The sequence below is a fragment of the Prosopis cineraria genome, unplaced genomic scaffold (genome assembly GCF_029017545.1).
Source record: "Prosopis cineraria cultivar Desert tree isolate PC_DT_omini unplaced genomic scaffold, ASM2901754v1 PC2, whole genome shotgun sequence".
Classification (NCBI taxonomy): Eukaryota; Viridiplantae; Streptophyta; class Magnoliopsida; order Fabales; family Fabaceae; genus Prosopis; species Prosopis cineraria.
The window spans coordinates 40,081,727-40,100,461 of NW_026555333.1; the positions used below are offsets into that span (position 1 = coordinate 40,081,727).

An 18,735-nucleotide genomic window follows, 5' to 3' on the forward strand; every position below is an offset into this window, starting at 1 on the left:
TGTCGAAAAAGTAAATGCACCCGGCCCCACCGATGTCAGAATAGATAACCCATGTCGTATGAGCCAGTAACCATTGGTGTTGCCTGTACGGCTGTGCCTTTTGGTAGCACAGCAGAAAAAGAAGTTATCTACCTTCCCTTTGAGGTAGGAGGAAGACAGAAAGAAAATGGAAAGCAATACAGGAAATGGAAAGGCGGTGTGCGTGACTGGTGCTTCTGGGTTTGTTGCTTCATGGCTCGTCAAGCTTCTTCTTCTTCGTGGTTACACTGTCAAGGCCACTGTTCGCGACCCAAGTGAGTTCTTCTCCTTTATTTCATTTTTGGCCTCAAACACATCGTCCTGGCAAAAACAAGCTGAGATAGATAATGCTCCAAATATCAGCCCTTAGACTGATCTAAATGTCGCTATATATATTAATGGCACATCGTTCAAACTGTGTTTTGCTCTTTTAAGGAGTGTTTGTTTCTCAGGAACTTTGTGCAGATTTTGCCCAAAAATTAACTTTCAAAATCAGGGGTTCGTTGTAAGGAATCTGGTAAACAAATTAAACCGGTCTTGGAATAGATGAAAGAAACTTAGAAGAAGTTTGATCTGAGTGACGTGGCATTATAGTGATAGTTAGATGAATCTAAGGGCTAAATTTGAAGAGTAGCATCTCTCTGCTCTTGCAGCGGGTGCTTGGCCTCTTCCCTATCTCTGCCTCCTATCCCTTGGGTTATCAACTAACCCTGAAGTTGTTCCGCATTCTCATCATCTTTTGGCACATACTGCCCTTCCATTTCATGTGAAACTATATCTTCTATTTATTTAAATTAATTTTTTGAATATTTTTTAATATTATATTCATTGAGATAAAAATTTATAAAAATTTTAGTATTAGATATGGATGGTTCTAAATACATTTAAATAGTGAGTTTATAAAATATTGAAAATTTTAATTTAATATTATAGTGGATTGTTCAATCTATACTATCCATAGTATATTTAGATATTTCATTTGTAAAAATTATTAAAAAAATTAATATTAAATTAAACAATCCAAATTAAAGTTGCAAAAAAGTTTTAAATTTTGAGTGGTTCAAATCTTGTCAGAAGTGATGAGTACCCTTATCAGCATCAAAGACAATCCAAATTTAATATTAAAATTTTTTATATTTTTTATAAACTTTTATTTTAACAAATACATATTAAAACTACCTAAAAAATCAATTTAAACGAATGGCACATATCATTTCAAAGTGAAATGGAAGTTCATGTAAAGGAATATTCAATCCTATATTTAAATCTTCTGAAATTACTTTGCATAAAAGGTGTCTTATGTAAAGGAATATTCAATCCTATATTTTATTCTTTCATAATTGTTTTAGAAATAAAGTTAAAAAATAACTATGCGAGGAAAATGTTTCTAAAAATGATTTATTCCATCTGGATTAAGCATTGGTAATTACTTCATGTTCTAAAAGAAGTTACTTCAAACACCAATATCTTTAAAAAGTTTAATCTTGTCAATTATACTCTCATTTCATACCTTATAGAAGTGCCTTGATAATGATGAATCATTTTTTTTAAAAAAAAGAGTAATAAATGAAATAGGAGTGTAATTGGAAAAAAAAAATTATGAAAATTATTCGATATCCTATATTTTGGATCAAATAAGATGTCTATAATGTCATAGATTGTGGTACGGAAGAAAATAAGGATAATTTGAGAAATTTCTTTCTTTTTCAAATGATATAAATAATTTAATTACCTTTTATTAGTTCTTGTGGTAGCTAATTAGAAACAACTTATATATAACATTGGAAGGAGTATTCACCTGCCCAAAAATTACCTGACTTGTTAATTTACCAATGTCAGTTATAAATTATCTGACTTTACTTGTCAATAATCATACTAATATCAGTTATTAATTATCTAACTTTTACTTATTACTTCACTAATATCAATTGTAAATTACATGATTTGTCAATAATCATACCACTTTAATCATTTTGTCCTAATTATAGAATCATTAGTTGTTAATTCTCAATCTTTACTAATTAATTTATCAATATTAGTTGTCAATCATTTGTTTCTTAATTCCTTTTGCAAAAGCGTATTTTGATCTTTTCAGCGACTCATTTTATTTCAATTTAGTCCACAAATCTTTCAGAGAATTTTCAAATTTTTTAGGACCTATTTGGTAAATATCTCTCTTTCATGGTCCTTAACTAAAATTCTCCCAAATTTTATTTCTTAGCATCTCTTCTTGTCACTTTCACATGAAACATTGTCTTTTATATATCTCTTGTTCTATACAATTTTCTGTGACTAATTTTTTGATGGTTTATCACTTTCCACAGCTGATCCTAAAAAGATAGAACACTTGCTTGAACTAGAAGGAGCGAAGGAGAGATTGCATCTGATTAGAGCAAATCTCTTGGAAGAAGGTTCCTTTGATTATGCTGTTGAAGGGTGTGAGGGTGTCTTTCATACTGCATCTCCTGTTTCTATTGATGTCAAAGACCCTCAGGTTCATACATATATCACTCTAAAACATCATTAGCAATACATCCAAACAAAGTGGTAAATAAATCCTTTTCAGGGTTAAATGCTCTCATATTTTTGTGAAATCCATATAGAAATTAATAGCATTAATAGTTTCACCTATTAACATGCGTCCATGATATTTTTCATAATCATATATCAATAACAACAAACCTTGTCCTACTAATTAAGCAAGGTCAATTATATGGATTGCATGACGTTATTGTGCTCCATCAACAACTAAGTCTTTGGGTATATTGTTAACCAAAAGGTTTCATTCAACAACTCTTTTGAGTGCTCTCTTCAATCATCCTGCCTTCTTTATAGGACCGAAGACTATTTATTCTACTCTTCTCACTGGTATCTTTTGCGACATTCTCTATATATATCCAAACCATTTTAAATGATTTTGAACCATATTTTCTTCAATGGATGCTACATCCACTTTTGTGATATACGCTCTTTAAGGATTTTATCTTTTCATACTTCTTAATATTTTGTTCATTATGATATGTGGTAGGTGTAGTGTGTGGATTTTTGTTACCTACTTTAGTTGTGTAAATTTTTGTAAGCTTATAATATGAACATACAATCTTTCTACAAGCTTACAAAAGTGAAGAGCTTGACAAACTAAATAATTGCTTCTTCTAAGAGTTGCTTTCTTGATTTTAGACTGAACTCGTTGACCCAGCGGTCAAGGGAACTCTCAATGTTCTCAAGTCATGTGCAAAATCGCCATCTGTGAAACGAGTTGTTCTAACATCTTCCATGGCTGCAGTTTTATACAGTGGAAAGCCTAAGACTCCTGAAGTTATAGTTGATGAGACATGGTTTTCGGATCCAGAATTTTGTTATGAATCTGAGGTATGTATACATGAGCTATTATGTCAAATTAAACTTACACTGAAACACTTTTGTAATCAACTTGTAATTAATAAATATTGCCTCTATGAGTGTTGTGAATCCCATTGAAATTAAGTCTGTTGAAAATTATATTTGTGAGAATGATAATTAAGTCTCAAAAGAGTGAATGTTTATACTTTTTAAAAAATACTTTTTAAAAAATATTAAGAGTGAATAAAAGTTAGTTTCATGACAATATTTTTTAAAAAATATTTTATAAATATTAATTCTAGTAGTTACAAATTTTAAAGTTTCAATTGCAAAGAAAATGTTTATACTTTAAAAGTAACAATCAATTTGCAATTGAAATTTATTTTTGTAACTGTCTGGATCAATATTTATTCTCTCTTTTAAGATTTTATTGTCATTCTCCCACCTTATTTAGCATGAATACCATGTACTTTTTCCCCCTAATATGATTTGGTAGTCTTGAGATCATGCACTTGTAATTAATTATGATGTAGATATTGCTTGTTAGTTGCTAAAATCGCTGAAAACATAGTTCAGTACTTTCATCATCTCATGAATACAATGCTTGTGTGAATTAAGAGAAAGGGTGAGGTGAGAATCACACGAGGCAAAGGTTGATCCAACATATCCTTTTTCTTTTTACCCTGTCATCTCTCTTGAAATGTTCTTAAGGTGATGGTGTGTACTTGTGTTTGTTTATATTTTATCTCTCAGAGCTGGTCAGGATATGCACTTTCCAAGATTTTGGCTGAAGAAGCTGCTTGGAAATTTGTAAAAGAGAACAACATTGACATGGTTACTATCAATCCGGGTGGTGTTATTGGGCCTCTCTTGCAACCTACTCTTAACACAAGTTCTATCGCAGTTATAATTCTATTTAATGGTAATTTTACTTAACTACTTCCATCAGATCTCAGGAAGAAAAAAAAAGTTGAAACCTTGATTTCTAAAAAAAAAAAAAAATTTACATCTTTTCCATTAAACCCTTGTTTCCTAGAAAGAGTAGTAATAAACAAAAAAAATAAGGGTATGGTTGAAAAAATAATTATAAAAACTACCTATGCCTTATATTTTGGACCAAGTAAGGATTACAGAAGATGTTCTAGATTGTGGTCTGAAAGAAATAATTACCTTTGGTACCCTCAAAGTGAGTATGTTGATACATACTCCTTCTGATCCATTTCTTAGTCACATTATATTATATTCTAGAAGATCACATTGATCTTTAATGCAGGTCATCTTCAATTGTTTTATGCAATCTTTGATGTACAATTCCGAGACGTACCCTCTTACAATTTTTGTAAAGAATTGCAACATTTCAATTCTCAAGAAAACTCAAATGACATATCAAATCACTCTTATTTTAATTTACAAGCAAAAATGGAAAGTAGAGGGTCTACTTTAACTCTTGTTTTGGAACCTGGACAAGAATTATGATGTTGATTCTTATCATGACTCTTTCCTTCTTGCTTGATGTAGGCGCAAAAACATTTCCAAATTTTACTTTACCGAGTGTCCATGTGAAAGATACTGCGAATGCTCATATTCAGGCATTTGAAATTCCTTCAGCGAGTGGAAGGTATTGTTTGGTTGAATCAGTGAAACACTACGCAGAAATTGTGAAGATTTTGCATGATATGTACCCAAAATTACAGCTTCCAGATAAGTAAGTTTAATTAACTTCTATAATTTTTTAAAATTCATATATTTAAGATGTTTCTCCCTGATGTTTTTACAGCTGATCTCTAATTCCTATAATGTTAAAAATTACACTATCCGTCATTTCTCTGCTTCAATTATTTCCTAGTAAATTATGTGAGATGATGTTGTCTATTCAAGCATGTAGAGCCAGTTAATGCAGGTTTTTCATTTTACATTAGCCTAAATAAATTTACTGGTAAAAATCTGAGCATGATTGAGCAGTCATTTGTTAGTAATTCTTTTCCCCTCTGACAGTTCTAAGCAACACAAGATATATTATATTTGTTGTCAATTGTAAAAGTTGGATTATCTTAGTTCAACTGACAAGGAAATTATATCAACATAACTAGAGATCTTGAGTTCGAGTCCTTATTCACCTAGTGGGATAAAGCTTCTTTATATTGTTGTAAGAGCTGGATTAATTTATTTCCTTTAAGGGGTAAAAGCATGTTTGTATAGATCACATAGTTTCTAATCTAGTTCGTTCAGAGGGTCAAATAATATGGTACAGCAGAACCCAGATTCCAATGAAAACCGATTTGCATTTTGAATGCAAATTGTAAAGAAATGTAGTTATTAGTGAGTACTTGTAGTTCTCCAAGCCATCATTTACGATTCAAAAGATTTGTTTCTTTTATATTGGTCTATACATGATTTCTCATAGATGAATTATTATTCACAACTTATAAATTATTTGACTGGTTGTAGATTTTTTTTATTTTATATTAATTAATATTGATATAGAATTTTTTTTATAACAAATATACAATCAAACATAAAAAAATGAGTAGCATAAGAAATTGAGACCATGGCCAGTACGACAACACTTTTATGGCGAAGTAGCATTGAAGCTCCTCTATAAATGAAAAGTTGGTGTTTTTGAATTGAGTTGAATGGAGAAAAGAAAAGAAAATAAGAAAAAAAAGAGCAAATTGGTCCCTAAACTATTGTTAGATCTAAAAGTGTGAGAAACTTTACACTTATTTTTTGTGTAACATTATTCCCTTTAAACTTTTAAAAATCATATAATTTGGCCTCTACCATTAACAAAAGTTAACTTTGACCATTAATTAATAAGAAAATGATAGAAAAAGACTTAAAAAATTAGAGAAAAAGAATAATGAAATTTTTTTGGTTCTTCTCTAATTTTTTTGGGTGCCTGTAACTTTTGGATCTTACTTGTTTTGCCCTTTCTCTATAATTTTTTAGGTTATTTTCTATTATTTTCTAATCAACTAATAGTTAAAGTTAATTTTTGTTAATAATGAGAGTTAGATTGTACCATTTTCAAAAGCTGAAAGGGAGCATTGCTTTAAATTTTTGGATAATGAACTGATTATAAATAATCCTTCAAATTAAATCATATTGGATCTCTCTCACTTATCAGTTCTGTTAATTCTGTATATTTGGCCATATATTTATGATCAAGTTCTAGATTTTGTTTATGATAGTATTTAATTTGCTCATTTCTTTTCTCACTTTCTCAATTAATTTATCAGATGTGCGGATGATAAACCCTTCGCGTCAACCTTCCAGGTTTCCAAAGAAAAGGTAAAGACATTGGGAATTGAGTTCATTCCATTTGAAGTTGGACTTAGAGAGATAGTGGAAAGCTTTAAAGAAAAGAAATTTGTTGACTTTTAATAAATCATAACCTATTTTAAGTAAGAATATATTTATAGATAAATGTGATTATATCAAAATCATGTTTTAAGTTGTCCAATCTAGTTTCAAAAACAAACTCTTTCTCATTGTAATAATCTAAACTATGTCTATGAAGACATTATTGATGTTATGTGATGAATTCTTTTTGGGTGAGCAACTTCTATTTAAAACATGATGTTACAACTATTATTACTATTGTTGCTGCTGCGGCTATGACCTTCTTCCATATATATATGAAAACTCTCTATTTGTTTCAAAACATTTAATTGTCCATCTCGCTCGTTACATAGCCTTAACTGCGACCCCATAGTCATCGATTATGTATTAAAACTTTTAGACTAAAATGCTAAAATGTCCTCGTAAGCAATGATTCTAGGAAATTTTCTTCCTCTTTTTCTAATGGGGGGCAAGGTTTAGCTACAAAATTTTTTGTAACCTTTTTCTAAAACATGGCTTCAAACATTTAGAAAGAGGATGTTGGTTTTGGAGTCGAGCAATTAGCAAGCCTAGCTTATGTGTCTTTTCTTTGTTTGACCCATATAGGCTCAAATTCTAAAGCCCTTTATTTTAATAATTTTTTGAAGTTTGATTCTGATTGATTGGGGTTAAGGCTAGATCCAGATGTAGTTCAAACAAATGTTAACGATTAAAATAATAGAAATTGAAATTAAAGGATTGAGTCGATAGAACCTCCAAACATAAAAAATTAAAAGTTATTTTAACCCAACAAAAATAACACAAATTCTTGTTTATATATAAAAGATAGAATTTATTTTTTGAATGCGTTATCATAGAGTGGATTATGACTAGATGTCAAGATCATAAATTTATGACCTTGACATAGGGATTTAAAATAGATGGATGATTTTTATTAGGTTAAAGTATACTTTTGGTTTTCTAATTTTATATAAGATTTCAATTTAATTTTTAAATTTTATAAAGTATTTTTATAGTCTTTTAACCCTAACATTATTAGTTTTAAATGATTATTTTTTATATCAATTATGGTTATTTTAAAAAAATTGAACTTAATATATCAATATTTGAGAATATTTTGTCAACATTTGAAAGTTCAATATTAAAATTTGTTAGGATAAAACTAACAGTGTTAGGTAAAAAGACTAAAAAGATATTTTATAAAATTAAGGGACTAAAATAAAATATTGTATAAAGTTAAAGGATTAAATTTATACTTTAGCCTTCTCATTATAAGACATTTGATGATGTAATAATTAATTTTTTTAATATTAACCGTATTTAAAGTTATTAACTATGAAAGTGAATATAATGTAAATATGAAAAATTTTATTTAAATTCACGTTAAATAAAAAGTTTATTCTATTTTTAGACAAAATTAATGATTTAACCACATTTTTTTTGTTTTAGTAAAGTATTTAGAGATGCTTTGTATTATCTCCATTCCAAATTATAAAACAATTTTAGAAGTGACTTAGTGTCCCAAAATATAAAATAATTTTAAAAAAATAAGGTTTTATTAAATGTACTTTTCCTATATAACTCTAGAAGAATAACAGTTAAGTCTAAAAAAAAAATTAATGATGGTTAGGTTCCCAAATTTTTTTTAAAAAAATTAGTTCTAAATATCAATTCAAACAATTGCAAATTTAAAAATTTTAATTATAAATATGATATTTAAATTATAAATATAACAATTAGTTTTCAATTTAGATTCCTCTTTATAATTGTTTGAATTGATATTTATAATTTATTTTATAAAAAAATTTATTAAGAACTTAATTATCATTAATTCATCCTTTATTATCATACTCCCTAACTCTTCTCTCCTTATATTAAATCAAGATTTAAGGTTGTACTATAAACAAAGGATATTATGAGAAATTTATATTTTTATTTTAAAAAATAAAATTATAAAATATATCTAATAAATTTTATTAATATATATATATATAACTTTATCTAAATTTATCTTATAAATTGCGAAGTAGCAAGGTGGGGGTAATGGAGACTAGAGTGGGAATGCTTTTATCCGTCATTATTTTCAACTGCGTACCTAAATGCATGAATGTAATAAATACATTGATTTTTTTCAGGGTCAAGTACTTGTAACTAATGTTACGAAAATGAATTTTGACAAACTTAGTACTCCCTTCTACCCTATAAAATATAAGTATCTTTTAATAATAGTTCATGTATCAATAAAACTTTATATTTTCATAAAAATATATAGAACAAAGGAATAAAAATATCCATCAAGTAAATAATCAGGAGTATCCAATAATCTAAAGTGAAAAAAAATAAAAAATACTCATAATATTATATAAGTTAGTATAAAAGTGATCCATCCGTCTAATTACCTCACCAGAACTAATGAGAGAGAATTAAGTTATTAATTTTATCTAAAAATATAACAAACTTTTAATTTTATCCTTATTTAAATAAAAAATTTTAAAATTTACATTACATTTTATTTCATAATTAATGAGTTTAAATAAAAAATATTTAAAAAATATAATTAATGTCTATCAAGTGTCTTGTATTAAAAACAAAAAGATATTTTTAAAAAGTGTAGGTCCTGTAATAGGGATTAAAACAATATTTTATTTAAAATAAAATTAATAATTTAATCATATTTTTATAATTTTGATGAAGTGATTAGAAATGCCTTTGACATGAGATCAGAGTAAAATGTTTTTATCCGTCATTATCTTCAAATACCTAAATTCATGAATGTAATAAGTACATTGAATTTTTTTAGGGTAGCAAGTACTTGTAATAAATGTTACGAAAACGAATGTCGACAAATTTACTGTAATTAATAGAGAATCCTGTGTTTAATTTATTGCAATTAATTCATTGATATTCTTCAATTTATTATTCTAAATAATTGGTAGTAAATACTTCATACGTCTCAAATTATAAAATTTTTTTAAATAAAATCTTATATACTAATAAAATTTATTAAATATATTTAACAACCTTATTTTTTAAAAATAAAAATATAAATATTTCAAAAATATTTATCATTTAATATATTAAAAAAATATGAAAATTAATTATAAAGAAAAAAAAGTAATATTAAAATAAGTACATTTAATGAAATATTAATTTATTTAAAGTATTTTCTATTTTAAAAGAAAATTTTTTTTAAAGTGTTTTATAATTTAAAATAAAATAATAAATTTTTAATATAGAATTGGGTCTAGTAAGAGAAACTAAGCCTCCATAGAATCATGAATGAAATTCAAATTGGGAAAGGTGGCTTGCACCCATATCTAATTACTACCTAACCGTGACTCTCGAAACCCATCACAGTATTATAAATGCTTCAGTCTCTCCAAAAAAAAAAAAAATTACTCATCCGCTAAATATAGCTGCCCTAGCAATAATACTCCAACAGTTTCAGCTGCCCAGAAACTCAAGGAAAGAGATCATGGAAGGCAATACAGGAAATGGAAAGGTGGTGTGCGCGACTGGTGCTTCTGGTTTTGTTGCTTCATGGCTCGTCAAGCTTCTTCTTCTTCGTGGTTACACTGTGAAGGGCACAGTTCGTGATCCAGGTTAGTTTCTTCAAATATCCTTCACTTGCCTTCTTCATCACTCCATGTGCGTGTGTGTAATATTATACTGTCACAGGCACTGTTCGTGACCGATGTGAGTTTTTTGAGATTGTTGTGTTCAAAATATAAAAGAATACACAATCATTAATCCCTATAATTCCATGAGGTTTTGCTTTTCATCCCTGTAGTTTTTTTTTTGGCTAGTGTTTTCAACAATATAGTTTCAGCAAGATTAGAAGACCTTTACTTTTTAAGTCTCAAATAATATTAAATTACAAGAATTATAAAAACTAAAAACAAATCACTGAAACTAAAAATAAAACCTAATAAAACTATAAGGATGAATAATTATCAGTTTTTTTAACTAGTTTAATAAAATACTTTAGTTATAACTAAATCATAATTCAATTACAGTTTTGACTATTAATCCTTAAATTGCAATGATTCAGTTCTTAGCACCTTGGTTAATACATCATTTAAGAACTGTGTGAATCTATGTATATACATGTAATATAAATTATTTGCAGCGTGACTGGTGCAGATGATTGGAGCAAGACAGAGCACTTGATGAGGCTGGAAGGAGCAAAGGAGAGATTGAAGCTTCTGAAAGCAAATTTATTGGAAGAAGGTTCCTTTGACTCTGCTGTCGAGGGCTGTCATGGTGTTTTCCACACTGCATCTCCTGTACTTTCTGTTTCTCGTGTCGAAGTCGATCCTCAGGTTGTTCATATCATTGATCTGAAGCGTCATTTACAATAATAAATTTAAAGAAATTAAAGAGCGCAAATCCGATCGATGCTAATGTGGCACTCTTGATTATTTCAGACTGCATATATTGATCCAGCAGTCAAAGGAACTATGAATGTTCTTAAATCATGCACAAAATTATCATCGGTTAAACGAGTTGTTTTGACGTCTTCTGTAGCTGCTGTTTTCTATAATGCAAGACCTAGAACTCCTGGAGTTGTAGTTGACGAGACATGGTTTTCAGATCCAGATATCTGTAAGGAAAATGAGGTATGTGAAAATCTGATGTATGTCATCATATTTGCCCCTAATTTATTGCACATAAATTAAGAATTCCAATTACCAACTATCTTATTGGCACTAATGAGGGGTTGGTAACTCATTAATTTTGTTTAAAATTAGAATAAATTTTTAATCTTATCTCTATTTAAATGAAAATTTATAAAGTTACAATACATTCTTTCTCCTAATTAATAAATTTAAATGAGAGTAATATTTGAAAAATATATTTAATATCCCATTAAATTGCTTATTTTGAGTACCCTCTAATAGGAACTAGAGGGAGTACTTTAATTTTGCTGATAAAATAGGAAAAGTATCATTAAATAGTACTTTTTTGGTTCTAATTTATAAAATATTTTTTTGACAAAATTATGCATACAAATAAAATTTATTTAAAAAATTTTACAATTTTATTTTTTTAAATTTAAATATAAACTTTTAAAAATACTTTTTATTTAATATAACACTAACATTAAATAGAGAGAGATAGGGTATAATAAGGAGAGATGGTAATAATGGAATAAGTATAATTGAAAAAATCTTATTTTTATCAAAGTAACTTATATTTTAAAATATCAAATCTCCTTAAAAATGTTTTATAAATTGGGATAGTAGATAGAATATTTCAAAAGTGCAAAATCATACTCTCTCCATTCTCAAAAATGTAAGGCATTTTTGAAAGAGTTGGATGTTAAAAATATAAGACATTTTTAATATTTTGAGGTGTAATTGTTATTTTTTTTAAAAAATGTCCCTATTGATAATGACTTTATATTTATTATAGGGTGTTTAATAGGGATAAATATGAAAAAATAAGATTAGTTGGAAAGTAAATAACTATTTTATTGGGGGTGAGATTTAATTAAAAATGTCTTATATTTTTAAATTGAGAGAGTAAATAACATGAAATGATTCTTTCTTCTAGAAAGACAAATATTTTGAAACGAATGGAGTAATTTGTTAACTATACTCCATTCCTTTAGTATTACAGGACTTTTTTTAATATTATGTTAAAAAATATAAGAAATTTATAATTTTTAAAGATGTAATTAATAATGTTTTATCATTAAAAAAAATCTATTAAATAACAGTAAACATGTAAAGAGTGTAATTAAAAAAAATTAACCAACTCATTGAAACTTTGAGAATGTAGTGATTTGGTTAAAAGTGTTTTATAATTCTGAACAGCGAAATTGTATAAAAATGATATTCTTTTATAATTGAAAAAAATAATAAATAAATCCCTCTAAAATAAAAAAATAACAATTTGCTCCTAAGAAAAGTGACAATGCCTTCAATGTCCTAATAAACCTAATTATTATTAAAGTTTTTGATGAAAGAACAAAAAAAATACTCCCTAATTTAAAAATGTGCAACAAAATTTTTTTTTTTTCGTTCACCATTTCAATTTTAACATTCACAATTCTAATTGAATAAATGATTAAAGTGATTTAGACATTTACAACCTTTTTTTATCATTTTTCTTCAATTAGCAAAGTGGAATAAAGTTTTTTTATTCACAACTTTAATTTTGAAATTCATAACTTTGGTTCAGTAAATAATTAAAGTGGTTTAAACATTTGTAACTTTTTCTTTACCATCTTTCTTCAAGCAGCAAAATGCAACAAGGCTTTTTTTTTTGCAATTTTAATTTTATAATTTACAAATCTAGTCCAATAAGTAATTAAAATGATTTTGGCATTCACAATTTTCTCTTTCAATTTTTTTTCACTTTTTTTTAATCTATCGTGGTGTCTTGAAAAACGTAGGACTTTTCTCCACTTTCTTAAATTTCCTTATTAAAATTTTGTTCTTTTCAGGAATGGTCAGGATATGTACTTTCCAAAACTTTGGCAGAAGAAGCAGCTTGGACATTTGCAAAAGAGAACAACATTGACCTTGTTACTATCAATCCGGCTGCTGTGGTTGGGCCTTTCTTGCAGCCAACGCTTCAAGCAACTGCTAATTTAATTTTAATTCTGTTAAATGGTAATTTTAATCTTTTTTTTTTGCAATCAATTTAATTTGATTTTAATCTATTTACCTACTGCACTTAAGAGAGTGTTAGAGTGATGATGATGGGTTATTGCTTCCATTTCCAATATAAGTCATTTTTAACTCAAATAAAACAATAAAAAAAATTATTTAGTTAGATTTTTTTTTTTCCGACTATACTCTAATATCACCGATCATTACTTATTTGTTATTTGTTGATAGAAAGGTCAGTAATGTTGACATGCTTCTAGGGAAAGTTTAGGTAAAAGGTTATTAATTACTCTTAGAATTTTATAAAGTACTTTATATATATATATATATATATATATATTAAAACTTAGAATTTGATATAACATTGCCCCTTATTTGAAATGGTACAGAGAAAAATGACTTATGAGGACAATTATATTGTCTCCACAAGACTAGAAAAAATTACGCATAATAACTATAAATATTTGAATTGCCCTCCTAAAAGAGTTTCAATTGCTCTCTCTCTCTCTCTCTCTCTCTCTCTCTCTCTCTCTTAAAAGAAAATTTTCAATTTTTCTCAAAAGGTCTGCTTATCACCCTAAAAAATTTGTTTAACTCAAATCTTGTCTATATGTTATAATCTTTAAATAAATGGAGGGTGTAATAATTAAAAATAATAATTTTTTGAATTTTAAACATTTTAAAAAATAATTAATACTATAATCATGACTTTTTCTCTCCTGGCGTGATGTATGTAGGTGCAAAGACATTTCCAAATAGTACTTTTGGATGGATCAATGTGAAAGATGCTGCAAATGCCCATATTCAAGCATTTGAAATTCCTTCTGCTAGTGGAAGATATTGTCTGGCTGAGAGAGTTGCATACTATTCAGATGTTGTGAAGATTTTACATGAGTTATATCCAACTTTGCAACTTCCTGAAAAGTATTCAATTATTTGTTTCTATTAACACATTTTCTCTATTTTTGTGAATCACATTCATATTTAATTTGATCACTCGCCTGTTTAAATCTAGCCATATATCTATATGAAGTTCAAGTGTTTTTTTAAATGATGAAATAATTGCCAATTTTATTTCTTAATTTCTCTATAAACTTAAATTAGGTGTGCAGATGACAAACTATTGATGCCAATATATCAGATTTCAAAAGAAAAGGCAAAGACATTGGGAATTGAGTTCATTCCACTTGAAGTGAGCCTCAAAGAGATAGTGGAAAGCCTTAAAGAAAAGAAATTTATTGAATTCTGAACTGTGATCAAGTTGAGTCCAGTTATCTTTGTTGGATAAATATTGATTACCTTAATGATCATATGTCTTAAATTAAGTTTGTTGTCTTTGGTTTCATAAACTCAATCTCTATTGTAATAATTTAAAGCGTGCATGCTTTAGAGGACATTATTGTTATATTGCATCAAATATGTGTTCACATTCCTTTTTCTTTTTTTTTTTTAGTAATGCATTTGCATTCCTTGCTCATCACAATGACCAGCGTGGGTGCTCATTAGGCTTTTGCCAGAACTGAACCCTTCATTTCATCTTCAATTGATTTCTACCGCTCATTTTAAATTTATTTTTTTAGATATTTTAATATTATATAATTAAAATAAAAAATTTATAGAAAATATAAAAATTTTAATATTAAATCTAAGGGTAAGGGTTAAAAATAACCTTGAAGTATATACAAAGGGTCACAAATGACCATAAATTTAACTATAGATCATTTATATCCCTCAACTTTAAAAAATCATTGCTCTGTTATTCTGGCATTAACTTACCGTTATGTGGGTCTTGCATATGAATTTTTTAATATTTTTTATTATAAAATATTGCTTGTGGGCCCTATAATATTTTTTTAATGGGTTAAGGGTCAATTTTATCCTTGAAGTATACATAAAAGGTCACAAATAACCTTAAACTCAACTTAAAATTAATTTTATCCATCAACCGTTAAGATTTTTAAATCTATTATTTTGCTGTTTTCTCCGTTTATTTTTTCTATTAATGGGGCCCATTTTAAATTTTTTTAATATTTTTATTATAAAATATTTAAGTGAGTCTCACCAATTATTTTTTAAGTGGCTAAGAAATTTTAGGATTATTTGAATTTTTAGAGACAGATGGTTTGTTGATGAAAAATTGAATGCTAAAAAATTTTTGTGAGTGGTTTGGAAATAATGTGTAATTGGTGTTTTAATAAAATACTAATGAGGAGTTTTTAAAGTGTAAAGCTTTAGTTTTAAAGTTTCAAATTTATTATATGAAATTTTTAAGGTTTTAGGTTAAACGTCGATGAGTGAGAAAGCGAGCGAATGAGAACCTCTGGCGCTAACGCTGAAAGAAAGAGATGCTCTTGATCGGAGTAGGAAAAAGTATTGTGTAGGCGACGGTGTTTTCTCTAATCACCAGACGCTCGTCCCTAGAGAGGAGAACTGGATGACTGACGAGGGGGATCTCAGAGTGAACAATGAAGCCAGGAAGATAGGGAAGGCATCAGAGATTGGCTCCAGTGCTACAAAAACTGGGAAATCCTATAAACAGGCATGCAAGATTGGCACCGATGATATTTATGAAGAAGAAGATTGGTGGAGTAATGAGAGATGGAAATCCAGGATATCAGTGAAGATGACTTCACGTGGCCCGAATGTGATCATTCGGCCTCTGGAAAAAGAAAGGCTGGCAAAAAGGTAGGAGAGGTCTTTGATAGTTAACTTGCTGGGACGTATGATTAGCTCTGAGTATATGGAGAGAAAGCTTCCTGAAATGTGGGGAAGAAAAGGCGATGTTACTGTCATCGATGTAGGATTGGGGTTCTTTGTGGTGCAGTTTGAGTGTCCTGATGATTATGAACTAGTTTTAACTGGTGGTCATAGTTGCTTTTTGATCATTATCTTGCGGTGCAGCCATGGAAGGAAGACTTTGAACCAGAAGAAGAGAAGATAATAAAAATTGCTGCATGGATTCGGATAGCTGGTTTGCCTCTTGACTATTATGACAAGGGGATATTATACGTGTTGGGATCTCAAGTCGGACGAGTTTTGAAGATCGATATGACAACGTTGCGAAGAAAGAAAGGAAGATTTGTGAGAATCTGTGTGGAACTCAATCTGGGCTCATCGTTACGCCTTATCATTCTGGTGAATGGGAAAGAGAAGAAAGTTCAGTATGAGGGCATTCATTTAATATGCTTCAGTTGTGGTAAATATGGTCACGATGTAGACCATTGCCCAGAAAAAATGAAACAGAAAGCTGATACAGTGTATAAAGCTTAAGGAATGATGAATGAGACAGCCCAGAACTGTAGCTCGGTTGTACACGATGAGTCAAACTCGTCTTTGGCTGCTGATTCAGAAGTCCAGTATGATGATTGGATGCTGGTTCAAAGGAGCAGGAGATTCCGACGTGGTGGTAGACTGGAAGGACCAGCGATGGAGAATAGGCGTGAATCAGGGGGAAGATCGAATCTTGACGTTCGAAGATCTCGCTATTCGCCGTTAGAGATTAAGCGAGCTGATACGGTGGATAATTCGAGGAAAGTGGAGCAGATCATGCAGTTAAGGGATATTAACAGTATGAGGAATGACGTGGTAGGAGATATCAAATTAAATGAGCATAATAAAGGGCAGTTAGAGAGGAAGCAAATTAGGCCCAAAAAAGGAAGTCAGAACGAGAAGTTGATGACGCACGTGTCAATTGGTCCTAAACAGCATGAGCCCAACACTACTCGCATGGAAATTTTGAATAGGGCCAGAACGAGATTGGGCTTGGATAGACGGAAAGCAACACCAATAACACAAAACAGCAAGAGCAATTTAGTGCAAGAGGAGGATCAAATGGACCTGGTGAATTTCGATTCTGAGCATAGCACGGACGAAGTCGAGGAGGAAGTAGTCAAAGATGATATGAAGGTAGATGATAACCCTCTAGATCCTGGTTCAGACTACAATAATGATTTTTTATCCGATCAAATCCATTATCAAATGGCCAAAATGAAGAGGTGATGATTGATATGGAGGACAAGGAAGGCAGGCCAGTTCTGCATGTTTGATAGTGCTAGTGCTCTCTTTTTTTAACTATTATTTTTATGGATACTGGTTACAAAAATAATATTCTCTTTTGGAATGTACGTGGTGTTGGTAGTAGAAGCTTCCTAAGTCTACTATCAGAGTTATGTAAGAGGTATAAATTTGAGTTTTTAGCTCTTTTGAAAACAAGGCATGATAGTTCTAAAGCTCAAACTCTTGCAAGGAGGGTGGGGCTGATGAACTTTGAGTACGTTGAAGCGGCTGCGTATGGTGGCAGTATATGGTGTTTTTGGGGGGAGGATACAAAGTTTTAGGTCAAAGGAAAATATGAACAAGTTCTTCATGGATGTTTTAATGCGGGAACTAGTAATGAATGGGATCTTTCAATCATTTATGGCCATCCTTGTTATGCTAGAAGACGTTCTTTATGGCAAAGTCTTCATATGATAGAGGATAAGGGTGTGTGTAAATGGTGTATTGGGGGAGACTTTAATGCTACTTTGAAGGAGGATGAGAGGTTTTCTGTAATTTCAAACCCGGTCAAACCTGATCGCCTTTTCAAGGAGTGGGTTTTTGAAACAAGGGTCATTGACTTGGGATTCCAAGGATCTAAGTTTACTTGGAGTAATGGTAGAGCTAGGAGCAGACTAGACAAGGTACTCGTTAATGCAGGATGGTTTGAACATTTTCTAGATGCATTTGTAGTGCACTTACCTAAGGTGAAGTTGAATTATTGCCCTATTCTTTTGAATTTGTCCAGTGTCATGGTTGATAAAAGGAAGCAAAGGGATTTTCAGTTCTTTGCACTGTGGGTCACTCATGATGGATTCAAAAGTCTTGTAGAAAGCTCTTGGTGTGTGTGTCTCAGGACTGGAATATGAATGTGCAAAGATTTGTTTCTAATGTTTTGGATTAGAATAAAAATGTGTTCAGGGATCTTAACAAACAGAAAGCTGACTTACTATATCATAAGATGAGCCACCCGATAAATTCATCCACGTTAGAAGAGGAACGAGTTGTTTTATGGAATAAGTTGGAGAGTATACTGGTTCAGGAGGAGTTGATGTGGCCGCAAAGATCTAGATGCAATTGGTATTCATAAGGGGATAAAAATACTAGATACTTTCACACTATGACTAAATGTCGTAAGCGAAAGAAGCAAGTTAAAGCTCTTAAAGGTGATGATGGGGAGTGGATTTTATGATTGTGAAACTATCAGAAGGATGGGTACTGATTATTTTATAAGGTTGTATACTGAAGAGAGTACTAATCAAAATGATATTTTGGTTGGTAGAGGGTTTCTTAGTATTTCTTAATCCAGCTTGGAAATGTTGGGAAAGGATATTTCTATACAAGAAGTGAAGGATGCGTTGTTCGCTATAGGCTCTTTGAA

The 18,735-nt window shown here is 29.7% G+C and overlaps 2 protein-coding genes across 2 annotated transcripts; both read left to right on the top strand.

Moving 5' to 3' along the window:
- Positions 1 to 50: 50 nt before the first annotated feature.
- Positions 51 to 6,954, top strand: LOC129303389 (phenylacetaldehyde reductase-like). Its single transcript, XM_054942677.1, has 6 exons — positions 51 to 293; positions 2,343 to 2,512; positions 3,199 to 3,390; positions 4,114 to 4,282; positions 4,879 to 5,065; positions 6,600 to 6,954. Exons 1-6 carry the CDS (start codon positions 167 to 169, stop codon positions 6,742 to 6,744), a joined length of 990 nt encoding a protein of 329 aa, XP_054798652.1. The 5' UTR covers positions 51 to 166; the 3' UTR covers positions 6,745 to 6,954.
- A 3,223-nt stretch (positions 6,955 to 10,177) lies between these two features.
- LOC129303390 (phenylacetaldehyde reductase-like) lies at positions 10,178 to 14,568 on the top strand. Its single transcript, XM_054942678.1, has 6 exons — positions 10,178 to 10,304; positions 10,846 to 11,024; positions 11,130 to 11,321; positions 13,154 to 13,322; positions 14,057 to 14,243; positions 14,424 to 14,568. Exons 1-6 carry the CDS (start codon positions 10,178 to 10,180, stop codon positions 14,566 to 14,568), a joined length of 999 nt encoding a protein of 332 aa, XP_054798653.1.
- The last annotated feature ends 4,167 nt before the right edge of the window (positions 14,569 to 18,735 follow it).